The sequence below is a fragment of the Macrobrachium rosenbergii genome, chromosome 49, assembly GCF_040412425.1.
Source record: "Macrobrachium rosenbergii isolate ZJJX-2024 chromosome 49, ASM4041242v1, whole genome shotgun sequence".
Taxonomy (NCBI): domain Eukaryota; kingdom Metazoa; phylum Arthropoda; class Malacostraca; order Decapoda; family Palaemonidae; genus Macrobrachium; species Macrobrachium rosenbergii.
The window spans coordinates 40,951,980-40,973,017 of NC_089789.1; the positions used below are offsets into that span (position 1 = coordinate 40,951,980).

The 21,038-nt window shown below is 36.3% G+C and overlaps 3 protein-coding genes across 8 annotated transcripts in view; 2 read left to right on the top strand and 1 right to left on the bottom strand.

The window, feature by feature from the left end:
* LOC136832289 (ribosomal RNA processing protein 36 homolog) lies at window positions 1–20,498 on the bottom strand. Of its 2 annotated transcripts, XM_067093176.1 has the most exons (3): window positions 20,362–20,498; window positions 6,231–6,310; window positions 1–1,204 (listed from the first exon to the last, which is right to left on the bottom strand). In XM_067093176.1, exon 3 carries the CDS (start codon window positions 1,183–1,185, stop codon window positions 112–114), a length of 1,074 nt encoding a protein of 357 aa, XP_066949277.1. In that variant the 5' UTR covers window positions 1,186–1,204; window positions 6,231–6,310; window positions 20,362–20,498; the 3' UTR covers window positions 1–111. The 2 variants fall into 2 exon arrangements, with proteins under 2 accessions (XP_066949277.1, XP_066949276.1); XM_067093175.1 differs by lacking the exons at window positions 6,231–6,310; window positions 20,362–20,498 and adding an exon at window positions 3,045–3,241.
* LOC136832285 (zinc finger protein 678-like) lies at window positions 4,165–17,426 on the top strand. Of its 3 annotated transcripts, none has more exons than XM_067093169.1 (3): window positions 4,165–4,360; window positions 8,157–8,311; window positions 12,880–17,426. In XM_067093169.1, the coding sequence occupies exon 3, from the start codon at window positions 13,714–13,716 to the stop codon at window positions 15,898–15,900; it is 2,187 nt and encodes a 728-aa protein (XP_066949270.1). In that variant the 5' UTR covers window positions 4,165–4,360; window positions 8,157–8,311; window positions 12,880–13,713; the 3' UTR covers window positions 15,901–17,426. The 3 variants fall into 3 exon arrangements, 2 of the variants coding, with proteins under 2 accessions (XP_066949270.1, XP_066949268.1); XR_010851152.1 differs by having other exon boundaries at window positions 4,199–4,360; window positions 8,157–11,749; XM_067093167.1 differs by having other exon boundaries at window positions 4,187–4,360; window positions 8,157–13,828.
* Window positions 20,367–21,038, top strand: part of LOC136832286 (RING finger and SPRY domain-containing protein 1-like) — a 23,531-nt gene continuing 22,859 nt past the window's right edge. Inside the window, exon 1 of one of the 3 annotated variants that reach the window (XM_067093170.1) lies at window positions 20,367–20,504. The gene's annotated coding sequence lies outside the window, so the exon portion shown is untranslated. Of the gene's footprint in view, window positions 20,673–21,038 lie in introns of all 3 variants that reach the window. The other 2 variants (XM_067093171.1, XM_067093172.1) reach the window with 2 other exon arrangements.

The following is a 21,038-nucleotide window of genomic DNA, read 5'->3' on the forward strand; positions in this document are numbered from 1 at the left end:
ACTGGTGGTAATGAAGTTATATTACAGTGGTAAACACATCAACGACAATTTCTGCAGAAATAAGACTACACTTACCATGACAACTAATCAGATTATGCCTTTGAAACTTTATCATGTCAAATCCTGCCTCCTCTCCTTCTTTGCCAACTTCTTTTCTTTACGTTGTAAGTACTTATTTACTTTATTTTCCTTTTTCAGCTCGTCAAACTGCATAGTCTTCAACAGTAACTTTTTATCTTTTTTCTTCATGTATTTAGGTTTTTCGCCTTGCTTCAGTGCTTCCCTTTGGTGTTTCTTCTCAAGCCTGGAAACCACATTTTCTCGTTCTTTTCTGACACCTTCCCGCTGTTGGTTCTCCATCCTCTGTATCGTTCTTTTAAGTTTTTCCTTTTTAACCGGATTTGTCTCCTCCTGCAGTCCATTCTTCAAGATTTCCAGTTCGTTCTTCCTAGCGTCTTTCAAAAATTGGTAACGTTCGTGCCACAAATCCAACTTCAAATCGCCGGATAAATCGTCAAATCTTGGATCTCTACTGATATTTTTCCTGAGTTTTTTGCCTGGTTGCATGGAGTTCATGAGTGGAGCCCTTTTTCTCATCAGTGGCATTTCACTTGGTCGATTCTTATTGAGACGCTTAAATGACTTGACCTGACCTGAACTTGTTTTCTCAGACTTTGAGACCTTCAACACTTTTTCTCTAAATGCTTTCATACCCATTTCTTCTTGAAGTTTCAAAAGCTCTTCCATAGTCATACCACTGTAATCTGTATCCTCTTCAACACTATTTTCCACACTTTCCTCATCACTCTGTTCAAACTCACTTTCACTTTCAGAGCTCCCTTCTTCATAGTCGTCACTACTGAATTCGTCTAATCTAGTATGCTTTCTTTTTAAAGTGCTAGTGCTTGATGATGACTTAGAGCCACCTCTTCCCTTAAAATCCTGTTGTAGAGCTTTAGATTTGTACAATTCTTCACCACTATCACTCTCAGCATGAAATGATGCAATTCTATTACTTTTTTCATGCTTAAACTTGCCTTTTCCGTAGTGTTCAGTCCCTGATGCGGATTCATCACTGTCATTTTCATAATTGTCAAAAACTATGTGTTTATTCTTAACTGTGTTTTTAGGAGAAGAGTAAACTCCTCGAGGTTTACTGATTCTAGCTGAGGTCTCTTCCCACATTTCATCTAGAAGTTATAATCTGTAAAAAACTAACCATTAGTGTACAGAACAATGATCTTTTATTTTCAGTCATATGCCAATGTAAACAGTTTACAAGAAATAAATCCCTGTATTATGCCATTTTCCTCAAGTGTTGTGCCACATTAGTTAAGGAACAAACTGTTCCCACCAAAAGAATGTGTAATATTTAAACTAGACATAAAGGTAGCACAAGTGTACTCGGTACTAACTCACTGGCAGGTTTATTTCCAGTCCTCTAACCTCACCTACAGTGAACTAAATGATAATGCATCTTCATAACTCTATATTCAGATTCACACAATGTACCTAGGGCCACCCCACCCCATGCCTGTGGGTCAAAAGTGGCCAGTTTGCCTTTTAGTGGTGGTCTGGCTCAATTTTAAACAAAATGAAAAAATATATTTGCAGCTCTAAAAATACTAAATAAAAATTAAACACCATATGCCACTGGAAGCAACAATGACTGTGATGGTGAACTTAGCAAAACAATATTTACTGATGCAAAAAAAGTAATGAACGCAGCAATTGTATTAAATAAACATGATACATGTATACTGTATTACTACATTTTCATTAAAAGCAAGCAAATCTATCCTTGAAGCCTGCTTCACTTTTGATTTTATATACAATGACCTAATGAAAAACCAGTTTGACAGCCCTGATGTACAACATGACATCTGCACACCAACTTTACTAGCACAGTACTGTACTTCCCACGTTATAGGCAGCATTTGTCCCATGGGCAAAAGTTCATTTCATAAAGAGCTTATAATCTATCAAGTGTTAATAAGGATTAACATGGTTATGTAAGTTCTCACCCTACAACCCACTACCCTGTCAGATTCCACACAAAATCTCCAAGATGTTCTATAAAGTACAGGTACTACATTTCAAACTGAAAACTAGTGTATATAATTTGCTACGAAAATTCAATTGAAAATCCGAAATCCACTTTCTAAATGCTTCCAATAACCCTTAAATTTTTAAGAAGGCCCTTTAATACTACTAGCCTACAATTTTCACACAAATGATTGAAATGTACATTAAAATTTCATGCAGCCATATTTGCCCAGATAATTTTAAATAGCTCGCTGATCTTGTGTAAACTAGCATAGTAAAAGTTCTTCACACTGACAAATTATGATAATACATGAGCTCTAATTCTTTCTTCTGTTAAAATGACACAATAGTTTTCTATAACAGTTTTAAGTTAAACTGAAGACTACTACTGCACCTCTCTGGTTCGGTAACTTTGGTAACTATCAGTTTATGTACAAAATGGGTGCCGTGTTTTAGTACCAGCAACTTGGGGATGAAAGTAAGGACAAAAACAATGACGGTAAATATCATGAGCACAAACAAAAGTCATACACAAAACCGTAAACAAAGGGTGATAAAGATTCTGGTCGGAAACCAGCGGGACAAAGGCCGTAGCAGTAATCTTTAGTTTTACCCAATATATTTATATATTTTATCCCATGAAAGAAATGGTACCACACAGCATAGCCCAAAGTTGACCACCTCGTTCAGAAAAGGAAAAACTGGGGTAGGCTATACAACAAATATGACCTGAATCGACCTGTGGTTAGGTAGGACCACATGCCCTACGTTAGGTGAGGTTAAAAACTCGCTTTCGTTTCTGCATCAAAGCAAAATATACTACGTCAAGGGGGGGGGGTTACCATTAGATATATGGGGATTGTAATGCATTAATTACGTATTTTCGTAAGAATCGCAGGCCATAGGGTATGAACTTCGTTAAATTCTTAAAAACACATTTAATATTTTAGAACATATTGTTATTGTATATATTTACAAAGCTGCCTTGAAATGCTTACCTTTATTCTGCTTTATAGTTTTGTGGCCAGATTATCCCGTTATTAAATGTGCTGTAATTTGACTTAATGAATATCTGTTAATATCACCTTAACGTGGTAAACATTAGTAGTATTAATGCTAGGGAGCTGCATATGTAACGGCTTCCTATCTCTTCCTACTTTGCTTGTCTAGTTCCTATTTTCGGTTTCTTCTCTACGAAGATCCTTCGTAATATTTCATCCTACTACTACTGTATGCTTGGAAGTAAGGTCAGATATTAGATGTTTTAATTTTTATGTTCATATTAGAAACAACTGCTTAGTTCGCCTTTCAATATTTCCCCGTTGCTTAGCACTAACGTACTTTATCTAGTTTTACTCATCAATATGGCATTTTCAGACATATACTACTTTTTCCTGTTAAATTATGTTCCTTTCAGTAAAATAACAGTGTTTTAATAGTAACTTGTTTGTGTTTTCCTTTTATTCTGACATTACTATGGATTTCTCTAACCACCTTCTTTGGCACATTAATAACCTGTAAAACTTCGGGCAAAGTACTTCTCGAGTCATCACCCCTGTGGCTTTGATTCCATGCAGGGTGCTTGGAACCAACTCCCCACGTGTAGTACAGTAATCTTCTGGCATGCACATGTGTAGGAGGTTTGACTTCGAAGTGGGCAACCATTACGCGACCCCAGCCCAAGAATGTGACGGTCAAAGTCCATAAATATCAACTTTGGTTCCAGTAAATATCTCATTAAATTAATCACATTCACCTTGATGATTTAAATATTTCCAAAGTATCAATCTTCTCTGTGATTATCAATCGTTGATTAAAACCTGTCGTTTCTTTTAGATGGTTCTCTTGTAATTAGGAATAATGGACGTGATTATAATATTGAAATTTACATCAATAGCTACTATTAAACTGTGTAACCTATGAGCACCCAATTGACTCAGCTCATCGTCAAAATTCTAATTTGTTGTGAGATTAAATGAAGTAGATTTTCAATAAATGCGCTTGACGATTGCACGCTAAAGTTTTTCAAGTTTCAAATACTCTTGTTTACTGTTCTGTACAAACAAAATAATCACACTGTCATAAAAATCATAAGTTTTTTGTCCATGTCCCTATTTCATGCAAAAACGAACGCCTCTCCTTCGCGTTTCTTAATTTCAAGAAGAGGAAGAAGGTCCAGAATGGAGCTGTTTACATTTTGAGAACCAAGTCTGTGTGGCCACTGTAATTACAAGCAACCCCGTCCTGTATCGAATACGATTAACCTAGAAAACTTCTGTGTGAATAAGTTAGAGGAGAAAAGTAACCGAGACAGGTAAGCTTAACCTAAGTTTGCTTAAATTACTAAGTCAACAAACGCTCTCCTTAGGGCATTTTAATTTATATTATCGTATTATAAAACTTCACAAATTGTCCCCCATGATAGCTTGTTAACGGTGGGCGACTTGGTAATCTTTCAGTTTAGGGGCCCAAATTCACTGCCCCCTTGTGTTTGTTTGTTTATATTTCTTACCTATTCCTAATCTAAGCCATGTTACTTAGCCAGGGGTTCCCCCCCCCCGACCTCCCTGTGAAGGAAACTCCACTTTTCACCAAGAGTTCCCCTACAGCACTGTGCATGCGCAATAGCATTCCAGGATGGCCAGCATACAAAAACATATCAGTTCCGAGTTAATTACAGGTTAATTACTGTTGACCGACAAAAAATAACAGTAAATTGTTAATAAGCAACCAAATTACTATAGAAAAGCCAGTTTCTAAAGTAAAAAAAAATTAAAAATAAAAAAAAAAAAATATAAAATAAAATGATAAAAATACCCCGTGCGGAGTTGTACTGTAGCTCTACCCTTTTTTGCAATTTCTTTCAACAGATATGCTAACAGAAGTATATGTTTGCTAAAAAATGAGCAGTTTATCTGCTTACAGAAGCAGAGATTGTAAAAAAACATAGGGAATAAAGCCGTGCACCTCATGCAAATAGTGTAGTGTGCCCGCAACTGTCTTTGTGGAGAGAGTACTTAGGAACCAGGAACCAGGTAGGAACCTGGCACAGGCTCTTGCTCTTCAGCAGCCGCTTTTTGATAAATCTGAATAAATGAGCAGTTCATCAGCTTTCAGAAGCAGAGATTTATGGTTTTCTCAAAATTCTAGGGGTCTGTATCCCCTAAGACATATTTTATTTGCATTCCCCTTTTATTCCCTTTGTTTTTTACAATCTCTGCTTCTGTAAGCAAATAAAATGTTCATATGTTTATTTACATTCCCCTTTTATTCCCTTGTTTTTTTACAATCTCTGCTTCTGTTAACCAAATAAAATGTTCATTTTTTCATTGTTTTCCATGATTCAATAAGTATTTGATGTTGACTTTACATAATGCAGTGAATTGGGACCCCTAAACTGTAGGAATTCAGGGTTTTTTCCTAGAATAGTTGAGTTATTCCGAGCAGTGGCCAGCGAGTTGTCAGGTTTCATTATCTTTGCCCTGGCAACTTATCAGTCAATGGTGTCACAACTGCATCAGTTAGTCCAGTTACTTAGAGGTGAATTGCCTGAGCATAAAAACGAAACTTGCTAAAAATGAAGACCATTATTGTGGGCCTCTGGGTCATTAACTACCAGTTTATGTGCAAAACAGAACAGCTTGTTTAGGGGATTAATGCAAAAATATAAAGAAAAGATGATAAATGTAATGAATATGAACAAAAGATAGATCTAAATAAAAGGTGGTAAATATTCCTTTCAGTGACTAGTGGGAACCAGGCAACAATAGTAACCTTCAGTTTTACCTGAAACTTTTGTTTGGCTGCTGCTGGAGGGAAATACAGGGATGCAACTTGACCTAATCTTACATAAAGTGCTGTTTGCAGCATTACTGCCGTGAACTCTCCCCTCCCCCAAACCTAATCTGGCATAGGGCAACAGAGATTAAATTTTGGAGTGCAGTACAGGGAAGGGGTAGAATACAGAGTAAGGGGACACTGGCCAGGTTAAGGCACATTGTCTGAGGTTAGGGTAGGTAAAGGAAAGTCCAGTTAGGTTATATTCTCTGAAATGCCTACTACACCTTGTCTTATTTGACTAAGTAACCAGCACCAGAGAGGCAGTGCTCCCTCTGAGACCCCCACTACTTGACCCAGTTGGCTGGAGACGATAAGTACGTACTGTACAGTATTTACATACATACCCTGCTTATTTGCCACCCTCTTTGTTGACATCCCGTAAGGGGCATGGACCAGCTCCTGGAGACCCTAGTCTAATCTGATCCTGTAAGAGGTAAGGGAGTGTGTAATAAGTTAACCATGAATGTCCAATGAAAATGAGTGTTGAGTTCATCAAAGTCACATTAAAAACTTCCTGAACCTTTTAAATCTCCAAGTATGGAATTAAGCTTCATAATTTGAAATTCATTTACAGTTCTTAAAATATTACTTAGCAGTGCTTAATTACAAAGACTTTAGTCAAGAATTGCTTTCCAATTCGATTGAGGTTAAAATTCTGTGAAAATAACATGACCTACCGGACAAAATATAAAGGAATCATATTAAGAGTTAGTTATGAAAACTGTTTTGGATGTGCTAATAGTATATTGTAAGTATCCTAAGAGAAAAATAGATGAGGCAGTTTACTAGACTGACAGCGCTGGAAGAGTGCTCCAATTAGTGTGAAAACATGTAAAGAAAATGTGTCATTTTGTGGTAACGATAAATTTGTGATGTATATGGTATATGGTTTAGGAGAAAAATATTAGATTTTTTCTGTATTTCCCATTGTCTTTTGTTACTTCTATCAAGTGAGCATCGTAATCTTTGGAAACTTGAATTTCATGTCAGTTGTCCCTGTGGGCTTGTTCCATATGAGTAGGCTTCATGTTTTAAATAATAATAATAATAATAATAATAACATGTACCACAAAGTAAGTATTCTTAAAAACATCACTAACCAGATGTCAGAAAATGTCCACTTAGTCATAGCCTTTGTTTTTGCAAATTGAATTTGGGAAGATCGGAGACTATGCTATGTAGCGTGCCTGAGTAACACCGATGACATAGATTAGACTGTTACCCAAATTTAAGATATTTAAACCTCTTTTGTGCTGATGTCAGTGTTCCAGTACGTGCTAGGCCTACTTCAGACAGCAGGTATATCTAAATGAGTAACTCCATTAGCACGAACGGAGTAGCTGGGTCTGGTTTTTGGAACAAACGCCATAGGAAAAAGGTGGGACCCTTCCCAGAATTGGCAAGTGTCCTGATGGCAGAAAGATGAACTAGTGAAAAATAGCCCTTTCAGCTGTAGCCTATTCTGTTTTTCAGTTTGTGACAAGAATGAAAACCTCTGATATTGGCCATTTGTTTTCCATTTCTTTTCTGAAAGATGCTCGTTCCTTCAGTGTACAGATGCAAATTATAGGTATCTGGTATAAACAGTTGTCATAAATTTTTTTCATTTTACTAAATTTGCATACATTAAAGAAAAATAATCCTTGTTGCTATGGTATTTATCTGTTTATCATCATTGCCTCTAACGCTGCGTGGTGCAGAGGGGCTCTCTGAAATTCTTGCACTTATGTGTTTCATGTTTTTTATCTTTTACTGCACTCATCACCAGCCTCCCATCTTATAGTTCTCATCCAAGTAGGTCTGGGTCTTCCCAATCTTCTGGTGTCCACAGAAGCCCAGCTGACACTTTCATATACTACTAACCCACGGGTTCTGCAAAGCCATGTCCAAGCCATATCCATCCCCCTTTCATCATTATCTGAAGTGCTTATCTGCTTCTGTAACCCTTACAGCATCATTACTAACTTTACCTTGTCATGTTATTCTCATATCAACAAAGCTATTTTATAATGATAATCAAGGAGACATGGTATAAATGAATAACACAGCATCATATAAAGGTACTGTACTTGAATAAGGCATTATTTCATATATCATACTCAAACCTAAAAGTGTTACGATGATTCTGGTAATAATATTGAAGTTTCTTTACTGTACATATTTTTGTATAACATTTCTTTTGAGTTGACTGTAGAATTTGTACTCTTGCTTATTACTTTAGACTTAATCATTTATGGATGAGTATTACTGTTATTACTTTGTCTTTGCAGGTTTGAGGTGACTATCTCCTGAGAATTACTCAGCAGGCAGTGTCATCAGAAGTTTTCGTATTTCGCTACATGGCCGTTTAAACTGTGGAGGAATAGATTTGCTATGGACCTCATTTGTACTGATATTGGTCAGAGCTTCTATTTTTTATGTAAAGGTAAATTGGCAGCTGTATCTTGAGAAAGTATTTCACCTTCCTGTTGCTTGGCAGATAAAGATAAAGGAAGCATAGCTCATTGAACTCAATCAGTTTTTGTAATTTACATCTTCCTTATTTGTCAGTGTTGATCAGTGAAGTTAGATTTTTCACTGGTAATCTTGAAGTTATTCTGCAGTTGGAGTTCTGCAGAGAAAATGCACACTGAATTTATTCTTTGAAATGATTAAGGACAATCCCTGTGTGGAAACTTGTAAGGAAAACTTACTGAGAATTCTTTTGCAGCTGAATTTTCCTAAACGTAAGTGACCATCAAGAAAAGTTAGCATGATGGCATCAACAAGCAGCACAGCTTTTAAATGTGCTTTATGTAGCCAAGTATGTGCCAGCAAGCCTGATTTAAGTGAACACATGTCTCTACACTTGGGGAATAAGAAATATTCATGTACGCTTTGTGGTAAAAAGTTCTTTAATGAGAAGAGTCTTGAATTGCATATCAGTATACATGCCACTGAAATAAAATATGAAGCTATGTCTTCATCATCAGAGGAGCAGATTATGCTCTCAGATCACGTTGATAACCTAATAAATGAGAACCAGGGTAATAAAATCCCACAGGTGAAGGTGCGTGTGAAAAGTTTTCCAGCTAATACTACTCCAGTAAAGGAACCACACTTGAAAAACTTAGACAGTGATCAGATGCACTTCCAGTTGACTGATGAGGAATTTGGTGTCATCGAGGAATCAGAAGTGTACACTACTTGTGGAGAGGTTTTGCAGGAGAAAAGGCCAGTCCAGTTAAAAGTGTGGTCAAAGGACCAGAATTGTAAACAGACTTCAGATGTTAGTCAAAGTAAAGCTCCCTATGTTATAAGAGTCGTGGACAAAAGCCAGGAAAGTCAGAGAGTCATGGAATCGGATATATTTAGGAGTAATGAGGGTCACAGCCAGCTTCCAATTAGAATATTTGTTGGTAGTAATATAAGATTAGAAAATTTAGAAGATTTACACAGTTTCTCATCTCTGACAGATGATTTCAAAGCAGAGGGATTGTCTGCAGTTAATATTGGTCATGAACCTGGTTATGGGTATGAATCATATGGGGAAAACTCATATCAAGAGGAAAGTCAACAAAACCAACCACTACAGGGAATCAAAGAAGATTTACAGTCGTTACAAGAAGTCATTGAAGAAGGAGATTTACAGTCTTTACAGGAAGAATTAGGCTCAGAAGAGCTGAAATCACTGGAAGAAACAATAGCCAATGAACACTTACAAACTCCACGGAGGGTTATTATTAATGCAAGTGTAAAATTACCAGAAGATCACAAAGGTCCATTTTTACCACAGACTGCAGTTGGAAAAGAAACTCAGACTCCCGTGGCAGACCAAGTGGAAGACCAAACTTCAAATGTGTTCACCTGTAAAAGTGCACAGCTAACTCAGGAAGATACAATTGATGGGAATGGGCAGCCGTCAGAGTGTGAACTTGAAGAAAAAATCCTGCCCGTGCAGAAGCCACGGGAGATTGACTCTCACACATCTCTAAAGATGTGCTCTTTGCCATTATCAGAACTTCACAGCGGAGAGCATGAAGAAGTTTGGGAAGAAACCAAAAAGATACAGTCTTCAAACAGTGAAGAATGTGTAGGTAAGCAACAACAGTTGTCACAGGGAACTGGTACAAGAAATGCACAGTGTAATAAGGATGAGGATTCAATAAATACAGCAAGTAATTTTGAAACAGAAAGCAGCATGGTGCCAGTTTTAGGGAATGAAGATGAAGGTGACTTTAGGTGTGCTAATGGTGAACTTAATCCTGTTCAACAAAAAGATGAAGCTGGTCAGCCCTCAAAAGCAGCAGAAACTTTAGAAGCTGAAAGAGATGCCTATGAATTCAAGAGGCAGGTTATGCAATCCAGCAAGCGGCCACACAGATGCCAAGTTTGTGGACTTGGGTTTAGATTTGCATTCTATTTAAAAGCCCACCAGTCAGTTCACTGGAGTGGTAATCAGAAGCTGTTATGTGGTGTATGTGGTAAAGGTTTTAAAACGATGGATAGTTATGAGAAGCACCAAAAAATCCATGAGGCTCCAAAGACTTTTCAGTGTCCGGGATGTATGAAGGAACTTGGAAGCGAAGACCAGCTCAAAAGACATATTTTGGTATTCCACAAGCAAATGAAACAGTATGAGTGCTACATTTGCCGTGAAAAGTTTACCACTAATCGTTTACTCAGGTCACATTCAAAGTGCCACACAGTTAACAAGTGTTACATATGCGATAAAATTTTCAGAGAAAGCAGCAAACTTAAGAGACACCTTACAACTCACTTGAACAAGAAACTTTATGATTGCACTTCTTGTGGAAGGACACTATACTGTCACCCTACTGATTTTGAGCGACACAAAATGATGCATCAGAACCTAGTTACCTGCCCAGATTGCTTCAGAGATTTCCCCTTCGAAAACTTTCAGAGGCATATGAAGACATGCTCTGGAAAAACTCATGAGTATGAGTCTTACAAAGAGAGCCATGATAAGAAAGGTGGTGATTCTAGAAGAGATTTTCCCATTGAAACCGAAGATGAAAATAAAGTTCGAAGCAGAGTTGCGGAGCTACTGATCGATGACTTACTGCATGATATGTCCAAAGAAGATATGCACGGGAACCCATTCCTCTGTGATGCTGAAGACTGGCTAGAAACAACTTCAGAAGGTATGACGAAAGAAAAGTTGAGGGACTGCATAGCAGACTGCACGACAAAAGATGATGTCTTGAGGGAGTTGTCTATATATTTTGAAAATGATATCATTAAAGATGCCATATCAGATTGTCTATTAAGAGAAAGGGTAGCCGTTCAACAGCTATCCTGTAAGCTTGCTGCAAGTGAAAAATTGATCACTTTCCAAACAGTTGGGAGAAAAAGGAAGAGGAGAATTAATTTAGCTTAAAGTATGCGTAATTTGCGGAGACAGTACCTGCACGACAAATTTAGAAGGATGGCCTCATTTTTCCTGTACGTCAAAGAAAAAGGATTACAGACTGTTGTTCAAAAGACAAAACTAAGTTAAGTCTTCTTATGGCTTCTTGCAAATATTTTATGCATCCCTTTTCAACAATTAGCATACAGTTGTAAGTGATGGTGTTACAATTGTTTTATTCCCTCTTAAATGGCAAGAAATTTATTACCAACCATTTCAGTTGTTCTTCATTTTTCAGTTACTGATAATTCCATTGTTGACATTAGTTATGAAGGAATTTGTGTACATGTTGGGTGTAATATGAAGAGATTTTCCGATTGCAACTGAAGATGAAAATAAAGTTCGAAGCAGAGTTGCGGAGCTATTGATCGATGACTTACTGCATGATATGTCCAGAGAAGATATGCAGTGTTGTGTTATTTGAAATTCAAAGTTCCTTTTCATGGCAATGTGGTATGTAATGCAATTTTTATACATATTTGTTTTTTATCCCACAAAGGGGTTTAAAATTGTCATGCTGTTTTCAGTTGATAATGAGTACGGTGGATTAGGTATTGAAAATGTTCTGAAGGCAGAACATCTTTGCTTATATACAAAACTCCCAACAATAATGTTAACTTGTAAACTAAAGAACTAGGAATCAGTACATTCTTATATAAGTCATTTGAACTGATGAAGTGATCATTTTAATTTATGCTGATGAGTGTAACTGAAGTCTTGTAAATGCAGTACATCGAGATTCTCATGAGTTTGGGCAAGTTTTGTTGGGAATTGGAGAGAAACTTCTATTTGGAATATCAGTAATTTGTTTCATATCAGAAAAGAAGTTTCAGTTACCGAACTGCTAAGCAGCATGCAGCAGTGTAAACAAACTAGAAAATAATCAGCCAGCTCGTGTATGCTCATGCTCTCATTTGTTTCAGAGTCTATTCCATTGTCATGAGCTAGATCCAGTATCAGTCTCACACCTCATGTACAGCTGCAATTTTTTCTTATGCGCAGATAGTCATGCCCTCGTAATGTTTTACAAGTAACAGTGGTGAAACTTGTAAATGAGTTACAAGGGCTCTTTAGACTTGCAGTTTTATTCCGTCAGAAACATAAATCAACATAAGCAAAATTAGCTGTATAAGTCTGGCTAAATATATACTATACTGTATTATCATTACTGTATTGATAAATGGTTTTAACTGAAACCTTATTAGTAATTGCAATACAGTATTTAGTCAAATGTACAGTATATACGGTTAATTTTGCTTATTGTTTAACTTAGCTTTTCAAATGTTATTGTCAGATTGGCACCAAAAGATGAGCAAAAAATCAGCGAACTTTTGTCTCAAGCAATAGGATTTCTGTAGTTTTTGGTGCTAACATCCCTAGACAGCATGTGGCCTTTGTAGCTAATCCTGATTCCTGACCTAGATCAATTTTACATTCAGATTTCAGAAGCACTTCAGATAAGAGTGGAGTATAGCTAGACAAAGATTTTAGGAAGTATGTCTTGATCTGTCATTGATCTCTTTATTTTTCTGTCTCTCTCTTAAGTATATTGACAGATTTCTTCCTTCTGGTCTTTTTGGCAGATGTGTAGAAGTCATGAAGATTTTGGACTCGGCTGGATTGTAGACAGAAAAGTGATCTTTGTGTGCCCTATTCATTGTATAAAGTTATTGCAATAATTGTATTATGATGTGAAAGATAAATAGTGAATCAGTTTTTTGTATTTGACATAAATTATTGTGAGTAGTCGTGTTTTATGCATAAGATAGAGAGAGATATTTGTCTTGATTTGAAGTATAGCAGAAATTGAGTGTGATTGTGTCAAATAGATATTACTTATTTTTATTATGTCGTGATTATGCTTTGAACCTCCTCTTGTGTAGTTCCTTCTGTGAATTAAATTTTTTTTAAGTTACAATGTTTTGTGAGTAACAAAAATTTTCAAGGCAGTTTAGTGGGAAAATAACTAAAGTTTAGGTAAGGAAAGTAACTCAATGTTGGACTGTAAATTTCTGAAAGCTTTAGTGTAGTTTTAGGGGGGGCAAAATGAACCTTTAAAATTGGTGAGGGATAATCACTTGAAGTCATTTTATAAAACAAAGGAGTCTTTTTTCAGATTCAGTAGCGAGTGACTGATGTAAGTTTTGTGACAAAACTTTTTTAGTTGATGGTTTTGCTAAATAGAAATATTGTTTTGATTAACTGGCACAAGATATTTGACTTATTCTTGTCAAGATTCACATGCATTCAGATTTGCTGCTTAAGGACCAAGAATGCATTTGTCACTGACACTGTCACGGTATGAATGAAGTAGAAACTTGTGCGAATGATTACAGAAGTGACAACCAAGGGAGGTCATGAAAAACTTATGTAATCGGCAAATCATTGTTATACTGCGTTGATTTCCTCCATCAACAATGGATTCTTACAGAGGTGTGGAAGAGTTAGGTGATCATATAAACATTGATGATATATTGCAGTCAGTGCCCTGGGCTCAAATTCCAAGCAAGAAAAAGATCCACTTATTTGTAATCAGGAAAGATTCAAGGAATGAGCTACCTGTAACGGATGAAATGCACAACTTAACTGAAACTGCCGGAACCGCATGTACTGCTAGAGAGGGTTTTCCACTAGCTCATACAGATCACACAGAAGAGGTAGAAACTGTCACGGATATAGAACCAGACCATGTGAATGAAATGGAATTGTCCTTAACTAATGAAGTGACTACAGATCCAAAGCAGATAGAGTATCCATTAATTGACCTGGAAACCTCTGAAATGGCTCGTGGAAGCAATGATGTACAAGTTGATGTTGAAGATGATCATGTGGTAGAAGTTGCTGAAAGTGATCATGTGGTAAAATTTCCTGGAGGCGGTCATGACATTGTTCCACAAATACTCAAGTCTTTACTGATGTTTAACAATAAAGACACGGAATTTGCCAACAGGAAATCTACCATTAATGAAGCGGAAGAAAAACTTGATAGCACTGTTAGCAGGACTCGAGGAAGATTACTGAACTCAGATGCTTCATTGAGCAATTCAACTACAGTGTGTCCACTTTGTTTTAAAACAATCCCAAGTGAAATGAACCTTCTTAAACATTTATTGTGGCACGTACTTGTAAAAAATGCAAATAACAGACAGTTTGTTGACCCTTTAGCTGAAGAAGAATTTGGACCAGATTGGCTCAATTTCAAGAACAAATCTTTTGAAGAGCTGTTAAAGGAATGTAAACAGCATTTCAAATCTAATGATGGAATAAATTGCATGCTGTGCTTTAAAAACTTTGAATTTCACTATGACATTACTCAGCTTATAGATTTGGTGGATTTTTCAGTTCCGCCAAAGTGTGTCGAATGCCTTGAGCTGTTTAATGAAACTACAAGTCTAGAAATTCATGTGAAACAGCATTTAGGTTCAAAACCCTTTGGCTGCTGTGTTTGCTGCAAAATCTTTGAGGATGTGTCGGAGGTCAAGTTGCACATGGACAGCCATGTATTTCATACATATGGAAAAGTTTTCCAGTGCAGGTATTGCCCCAAGCTTTCTTTCACAGAGGAAGACAACAGAGATCATGAATTATGCCATGTAAATGCTTCTAATCTTTGGAAATTTTCCCCTAAACTAACGGGCCAAGAAGCGGCAGGAGGTCGGAATGAAAAGGCAGTTGATCATTGCTTCCATTCTGTATTTTCCTATGTGTTTAATTTTACTAGAAAATTAACCAGTTGTGGGAGTGCATTTGAAGTGATGGAGGAAATATCTAAATATAATACGCTGGGAAAATCATCTTGCAACGAAAAATTGTTACTAGAAGGGGAGCTGAGAGCTTTAACAAGTGTAATTAACTTGACAAAGGAAGTTGGTGAATTGTTAAGTGAGGGGCAGAGTACATCTCGAGGTAGCGATGTATTTTCAAATATTAGTGGACAGTTGATCGCTTACGATCAGGTGCTTTCGTCATCTTATGGAAGCATTTTGAGCGATCTTTATAAGAAGAAAATTTGGTGTAACTTTTGCAGACAGTCGTTTCCAGATTTGGAAGAGCTGTGTTCCCATAAAGTCAAGTACCATGAAACACGTAGAATATTTTCTTGTGAAGATTGCCCTGCAGAATTTGACGCTATGGATTCTTTATTTGAACACAGGAATACCCACAGAAAGCTGCATTTGCATAAGTGTCCGATGTGTGATACACATTTTAATTTTAAGTTTGACATTACCCAGCACCTTAAAGTTCACTTTGCTGCCATTCTGAGGCGTTGCCCTGAATGTGGTATAAAGTACAAATTCTATAGCCAACTTGCAGATCATATGCAAACGCATGTTGAAATTAAACCCTTCCTTTATAAATGTAAGGCATGTAATGTTTTTTTCACAGGCGAGGATCAGTTAACCAAACACACATTACGTGTACATTCAGTGGAAAGACTATATGATTGCTCAGTTTGTGGTAAAAGGTTTTTCAGGCAGAATGTTTGGTTGCTTCATGTTAAAAGTCATATCAGAAACAAATTTAGGAAGAGTCTTAAGGGAATGGACATGTATAAACCCTGCAAGTGGTCTAAGAAAAAAGTATTCAGTGTTAAGAGTACGTAGATTGTGTAAAGAAATCGGGTATGAAAACTGTGATGTAATTTGCACTTGCAGTGAGATAGAAATTGTAAGAATGTGTAACAGCATGAAGAATATATATAAAGGTCTTTAACTTTTCTGTTCTTTGAATTCTGTTAAGTTTAAGAAAGAGTTGTACTCCCTACTATTAAAGTTGCTTGCTGTTCATATTTAGCCCAAGTTAGAAAGTTAATGTTGACTTTCAAGAGTGTGTTGAGATATTACAGAGTGCTCGCTGAAACTCATCACCTCCTCTTTATAATATCTGTACATTTCACCATAATCTTGATTCACAAGAATCCAAATGAAAAATTGTGTTCATGCAAGACATTGCCAATCCTTGTAATAGTTTCAGCAAACTTGAAAATTGGAGCATTTTTGTACTGCATTGATTGCTGTTGTCATTATCTGTAATAATTCTTATTGGTTTTCTTTCTCAAAATTACTGAGCTATAAACTAGCTTATTTTTGTTTATGAGTTTTGTTGTTAAAAACTTACAATTGGTAATTCAGGGCATGTTTGTGCAGTAGTTATTTCAACAAGAAATGCTGCAGTGAATTTTATGTAGCCTTTGAAATAAAGGATATATCATGGATCTCAAATTATTGTTTACTGACATTGGGTGTTAGGTTTAAGGTGGTCTTTTGCACAGCCAGCATCCCCTGATTGGTTGGTTTTAGATTTTGTTGTCTGTATCAGTCCATTAATATGTCTGTACTGTACTGTATTTAGTTTTTGAGTAACCATTACGCCAGCAACAAGTTTTTGGATGATTTTCATGTCCTGTACAACAATCAAATTCAAGGATTTAGGAAAATTTTTTTGTTTTAGTTTTTATAAAAATCACTAGAACATGTTATACTTCAAAAACTTACTGAGAAGCTTAAGGAAGATTATTCTCATATCATTTCCTAATTTCATGTTTAGATGTGTGTAGAAGGTTTCTGAGTGCATCATGTTGCGTAATTACTGCATTTTCTCTCTTGAAATATGTGTATTATAAGATTATGTGTATGATTGCTTATATTCATTTGATAAAAAACATTTTTGCATATTTTGTCAATGTAAGAATTTTTGAAAGGCATTTAAAAGGAAAAAGAAAGAAGAGTAAATTTAGTAATTATAAGGAACTACAGTCTGAGCAGTTACCTTTATTTCATAACAGACCCATTGCTTGTACACTGCCTATTTGTGCGTCCTCTTTATCAAAATATTGGGCTCAATATGGCTGATGAGTTTTCATGAGAAATGTTATATATTCTGTTTGCAGCAAATCCATCAGTGGTGTTTAGTAAAAAAAATAATTGTAGGGATGCACAAATAGGCTGTGTAAAAGTAATGGGTTTTTATTTGGAAATGTAGTTTTGTTTAAAGAAATAACAGCTAAATGTCATTTGATCATTTTAGTGAATGAACATTATACGCCATAGAAGTTGAATTTGTAAATAATGTGAATTTTGAATTCATAAATTTTAGTAAATTTGAACTTGAATAAATTTTTGTAATCAAAGCCTGTTTTAATCATACCTTAGAGAATGCAGTTTGTTTGTTAATAGTTAATGTTTTAATTATGCCTGTTCTGATAGTATACATGTTCATTACTGCATATACTGTTATGCTGTATGTATATGTATATACAGAATAACAGGACCCCACTTAAACAGATGGTATATAACAAGATTTTATTCACTAAAGTTACAAGCTTTCAAGGACTGACTGCCCCCCATCATCCAGCCACAGGATGATGGGGACAGTTAGTCCTTGAAAGTATGTAACTTTGTGAGTAAAATCTCCATGGGATGCCATCTTTAAATAAAGTCCTGTTATTCTTTGCATGAATGCACATTACAATTGCATAAGTGATCAAGCTTAACTGTATGTATATGAGAGCAAATGCACAGTGCCATGTGATTATGTGTTTTATTGAGATACAGACCATTGCTGTACATGAAGTGCTTTTCTTTGGTAGTCTTGCCAGGTTAAACTCAATAGTTCAAATCCTCATGTTAAAAAGTCCAAATTTAGGAGCCATCTCTTCGTGGAATATATGTTCACTTTTCACTGGTTCTCCTCCAAGACCTTATTTTATTTTTACTCTTGGCTGGTTGCTAAGTTTTTCCTATTCATCTTCTTCCTCGTTCTGGCACAGTTCATCAGTTCTAAAGAGTGATATTGAGCTCGGCTCTTCTGTTCATCGTTGTGCGTGCATGTGCTTAATTTCTGACACATTTCAATTTCTCATTTAGGACAATTGGAAGACTTACTGAGTGTGGTATATAGAGGTTTAGTTTTCTAATTTATTTTTTTATTCATATTCTGTATAAATATCTTTTATAACTTAATGTGTATCAATGTATGTAAAGTGTGTAGATGAGGTTTTCTTCCCACTGTTTGTTTCAGCATTTCACTGAATGCAGAGTACTTAAGCAAATATGCAAGACTTCTTTTACATGAAATGAAGTGTGAATGTTACTTGTAATTATACTGAACATTTAATGTTTTTAAGTTTAGCAAGGTTGCAAGGTTTGTTAGAGCTCTGTTAAGTTTTTACAGTTCTTTCCGTTTTAGAGTTTTTTCTGCAGATGTGCTAAATGTTGAAGTATGATGGGTTCCTGTGTACAGGGCAATGAAAGTTTTGATAAAGTAGATGAAGCCACAGCTACTGTGACCATATCAAAAGTAGCATCTCCTGTCAACTCTGGTCACTCTAGCAGCAGACTGAACCCACTTTAGAACCGTGACATTCTTAGCTTTTTAAAAAATAGCTTTGTAATCATTTTGTCATTTTTAAAGTGGTCACATTCATTTCAATTAATACTTGACAGCTTCCCCACGCACCCCAATCTTGGTAGCAGGGCTGCCATTTTAAATAAAGTCCAATATCAAATTTTTCAGAAGTAACATGTCAGGCAAGACATAAATTTGATATATAATGGAATTGTGGTTAGCATTGTTATGTATGGTCACTTACATCAGACACCTAAGGTTGGCCACAAATCCCTGGTTACAGAGTATTCCTTCCCATGTAAGCAGAACAATTTTATTCTATCCTTTGTCTTATCCTGCACAGATACACCTTCCTGTGGTGTTAATTTATGTAGGCCAATCAAGCAGTTCATTGCTGTGTAATTAATTACTACATTCAATTATGCAGGAGACAAGCCCTCAACTAAAACACTTTTTTGGGCTAAATTTTATATTCCAATTCCCAAAGGCTCTGTATGGGACTAGTGTCGTCAGTGCAACCCACGCGGTGCACAGTAAGCATTACTTAACGTTTTTTGCAGCGTCCTTTCAGTCCCTAGCTGCAACCCTTCCTTCCTCCTGCTACACATAGACATTTTCACTCTCAATTTCCCTTTCGGCACTGCTCTCATAGGTCCCAGTGCTTGTCCTTTGGCCTAAAATTAATATCCCATTCTAGCCTCAAAGGAGAATATAATATAAAAGATAACTTGTAACCAAGCTCTGTACATGAATTAACTTAATTTTCTTTTTCTAGCCAGAACTGGTTGGCAATTGCAAGGGTTAGCTATCTCTGGAACATAATACTGGATCACATTTGAAAAGCAAACCTACTGATATGCCAGACGTCAAGATGACAAAAGAAAGACGAATCTAAATAACTATTTCCTGTGAAAACTGTGACTAATAAAAACATCAGAAAAATTACATTGAAAAAAAAATGTTCAGGTAATTCTTTCAAATATCTTCATCTAGCTAACAATCAATTCACGGTGTATACTGTATATACACCCACAAACGCATTAAAAGTATCTCAAAAATTATTTTAAAAGCAGAAGGTATATGTCTGTACTGTACACCCAAAACACATCAAAAGTATCTCAGTAATTATTTTGAAAACGGAAGAATTATGATGTTTATACTGCACATACCCACAAACACTCATTATTAGTATCACAAAAATTAGTTTAAAAAAACAAGATGCATGATTTCTATACCGTGTACACACACAAACACATCAGCAGCATCTCAAAAATGATTTTTAAAGCAGGAGATATATGATGTCTATACTATACATACCCTAAAAACACATTATAATTATCATTATCTCAAAAATGTCATTAAAAGCGGAGGATATATGATGTCTATACTATACATACCCTAAAAACACATTATAATTATCGTTATCTCAAAAATGTCATTAAAAGCGGAAGATATATGATGTCTATAGTATACATACCCTAAAAACACGTTATAATTATCTAAAAAATGTCATTAAAAGCGAAAGATACATGATACCAACGCCGCATACACACCCACAAAGACATCAGAAGTATCCAAAGGTCTATACGGTATATATAACCACAAAAATACACATAAAAAATTGCCTCAAAAAAACCATTTTAACAAAGCAAGAATGATATAACACGATGTCTATGACACCGACGCAAATCTAGTTGACACATCTCTATTCCACTTACGTCTTGTTTACTTCTGGTCATCAACGGCAGTTCTCGTCCACTTGTCAGACAGAAATTGCCGTCTGCGGGGAATACTCTCTGCCATGTTTGACGCTGGTCACCCCGGGGAATGGTGTCATATCCCGTGACAACTGCTGCAGAAGGCGAGTTTGAAGTTCGATCCAGTGTGAACTAGAAACTAGGATGGAAACTAGAAACTAGGAGGCGGAGAAATAGGTATACCTAGTCTGTGCTGCTACTCGGGTGTTGGTCAGATGACCGTCATTGTCAGCTGACTGTGATTGGGCATATAGCCCCAGGCAAGAGGAACAGTTATGTATATCACATAACTCCGTATTATTGTTAATTGTGGGCGGGTAGTCGTATAAAGTATGCCTACCAGGCCGTATTGTCTTGAGGCTAAGAGTGGCTTAATTTTCTTGCCTCGTCCATTGCCTAATTTGCCGATTCTAATTTTTTTTCCTCTAAATTTGACGTTTATTTTCTTAATTAATCCATCTAGGCCATAGGTTAATATTCATTGAACGTGGATTACCATAATCTTGACAACTGATCAGTCTTAGGCCCAGGCCTAAGTGATATCCCACGAGAGGTTGGAACGTGGAAGGATAACCTAGCCTATAGGCTTAGATCCAGGGTTGAGCTCAAGTAAAGTTAGGTTGTCTAACTTTTCAGTA

Excerpts from the sequence above, each read along its gene's own strand:
- LOC136832289 (XM_067093176.1), bottom strand. The coding sequence starts at position 1,185 with ATGTGGGAAGAGACCTCAGCTAGAATCAGTAAACCTCGAGGAGTTTAC.
- LOC136832285 (XM_067093167.1), top strand. The coding sequence starts at position 8,639 with ATGATGGCATCAACAAGCAGCACAGCTTTTAAATGTGCTTTATGTAGC.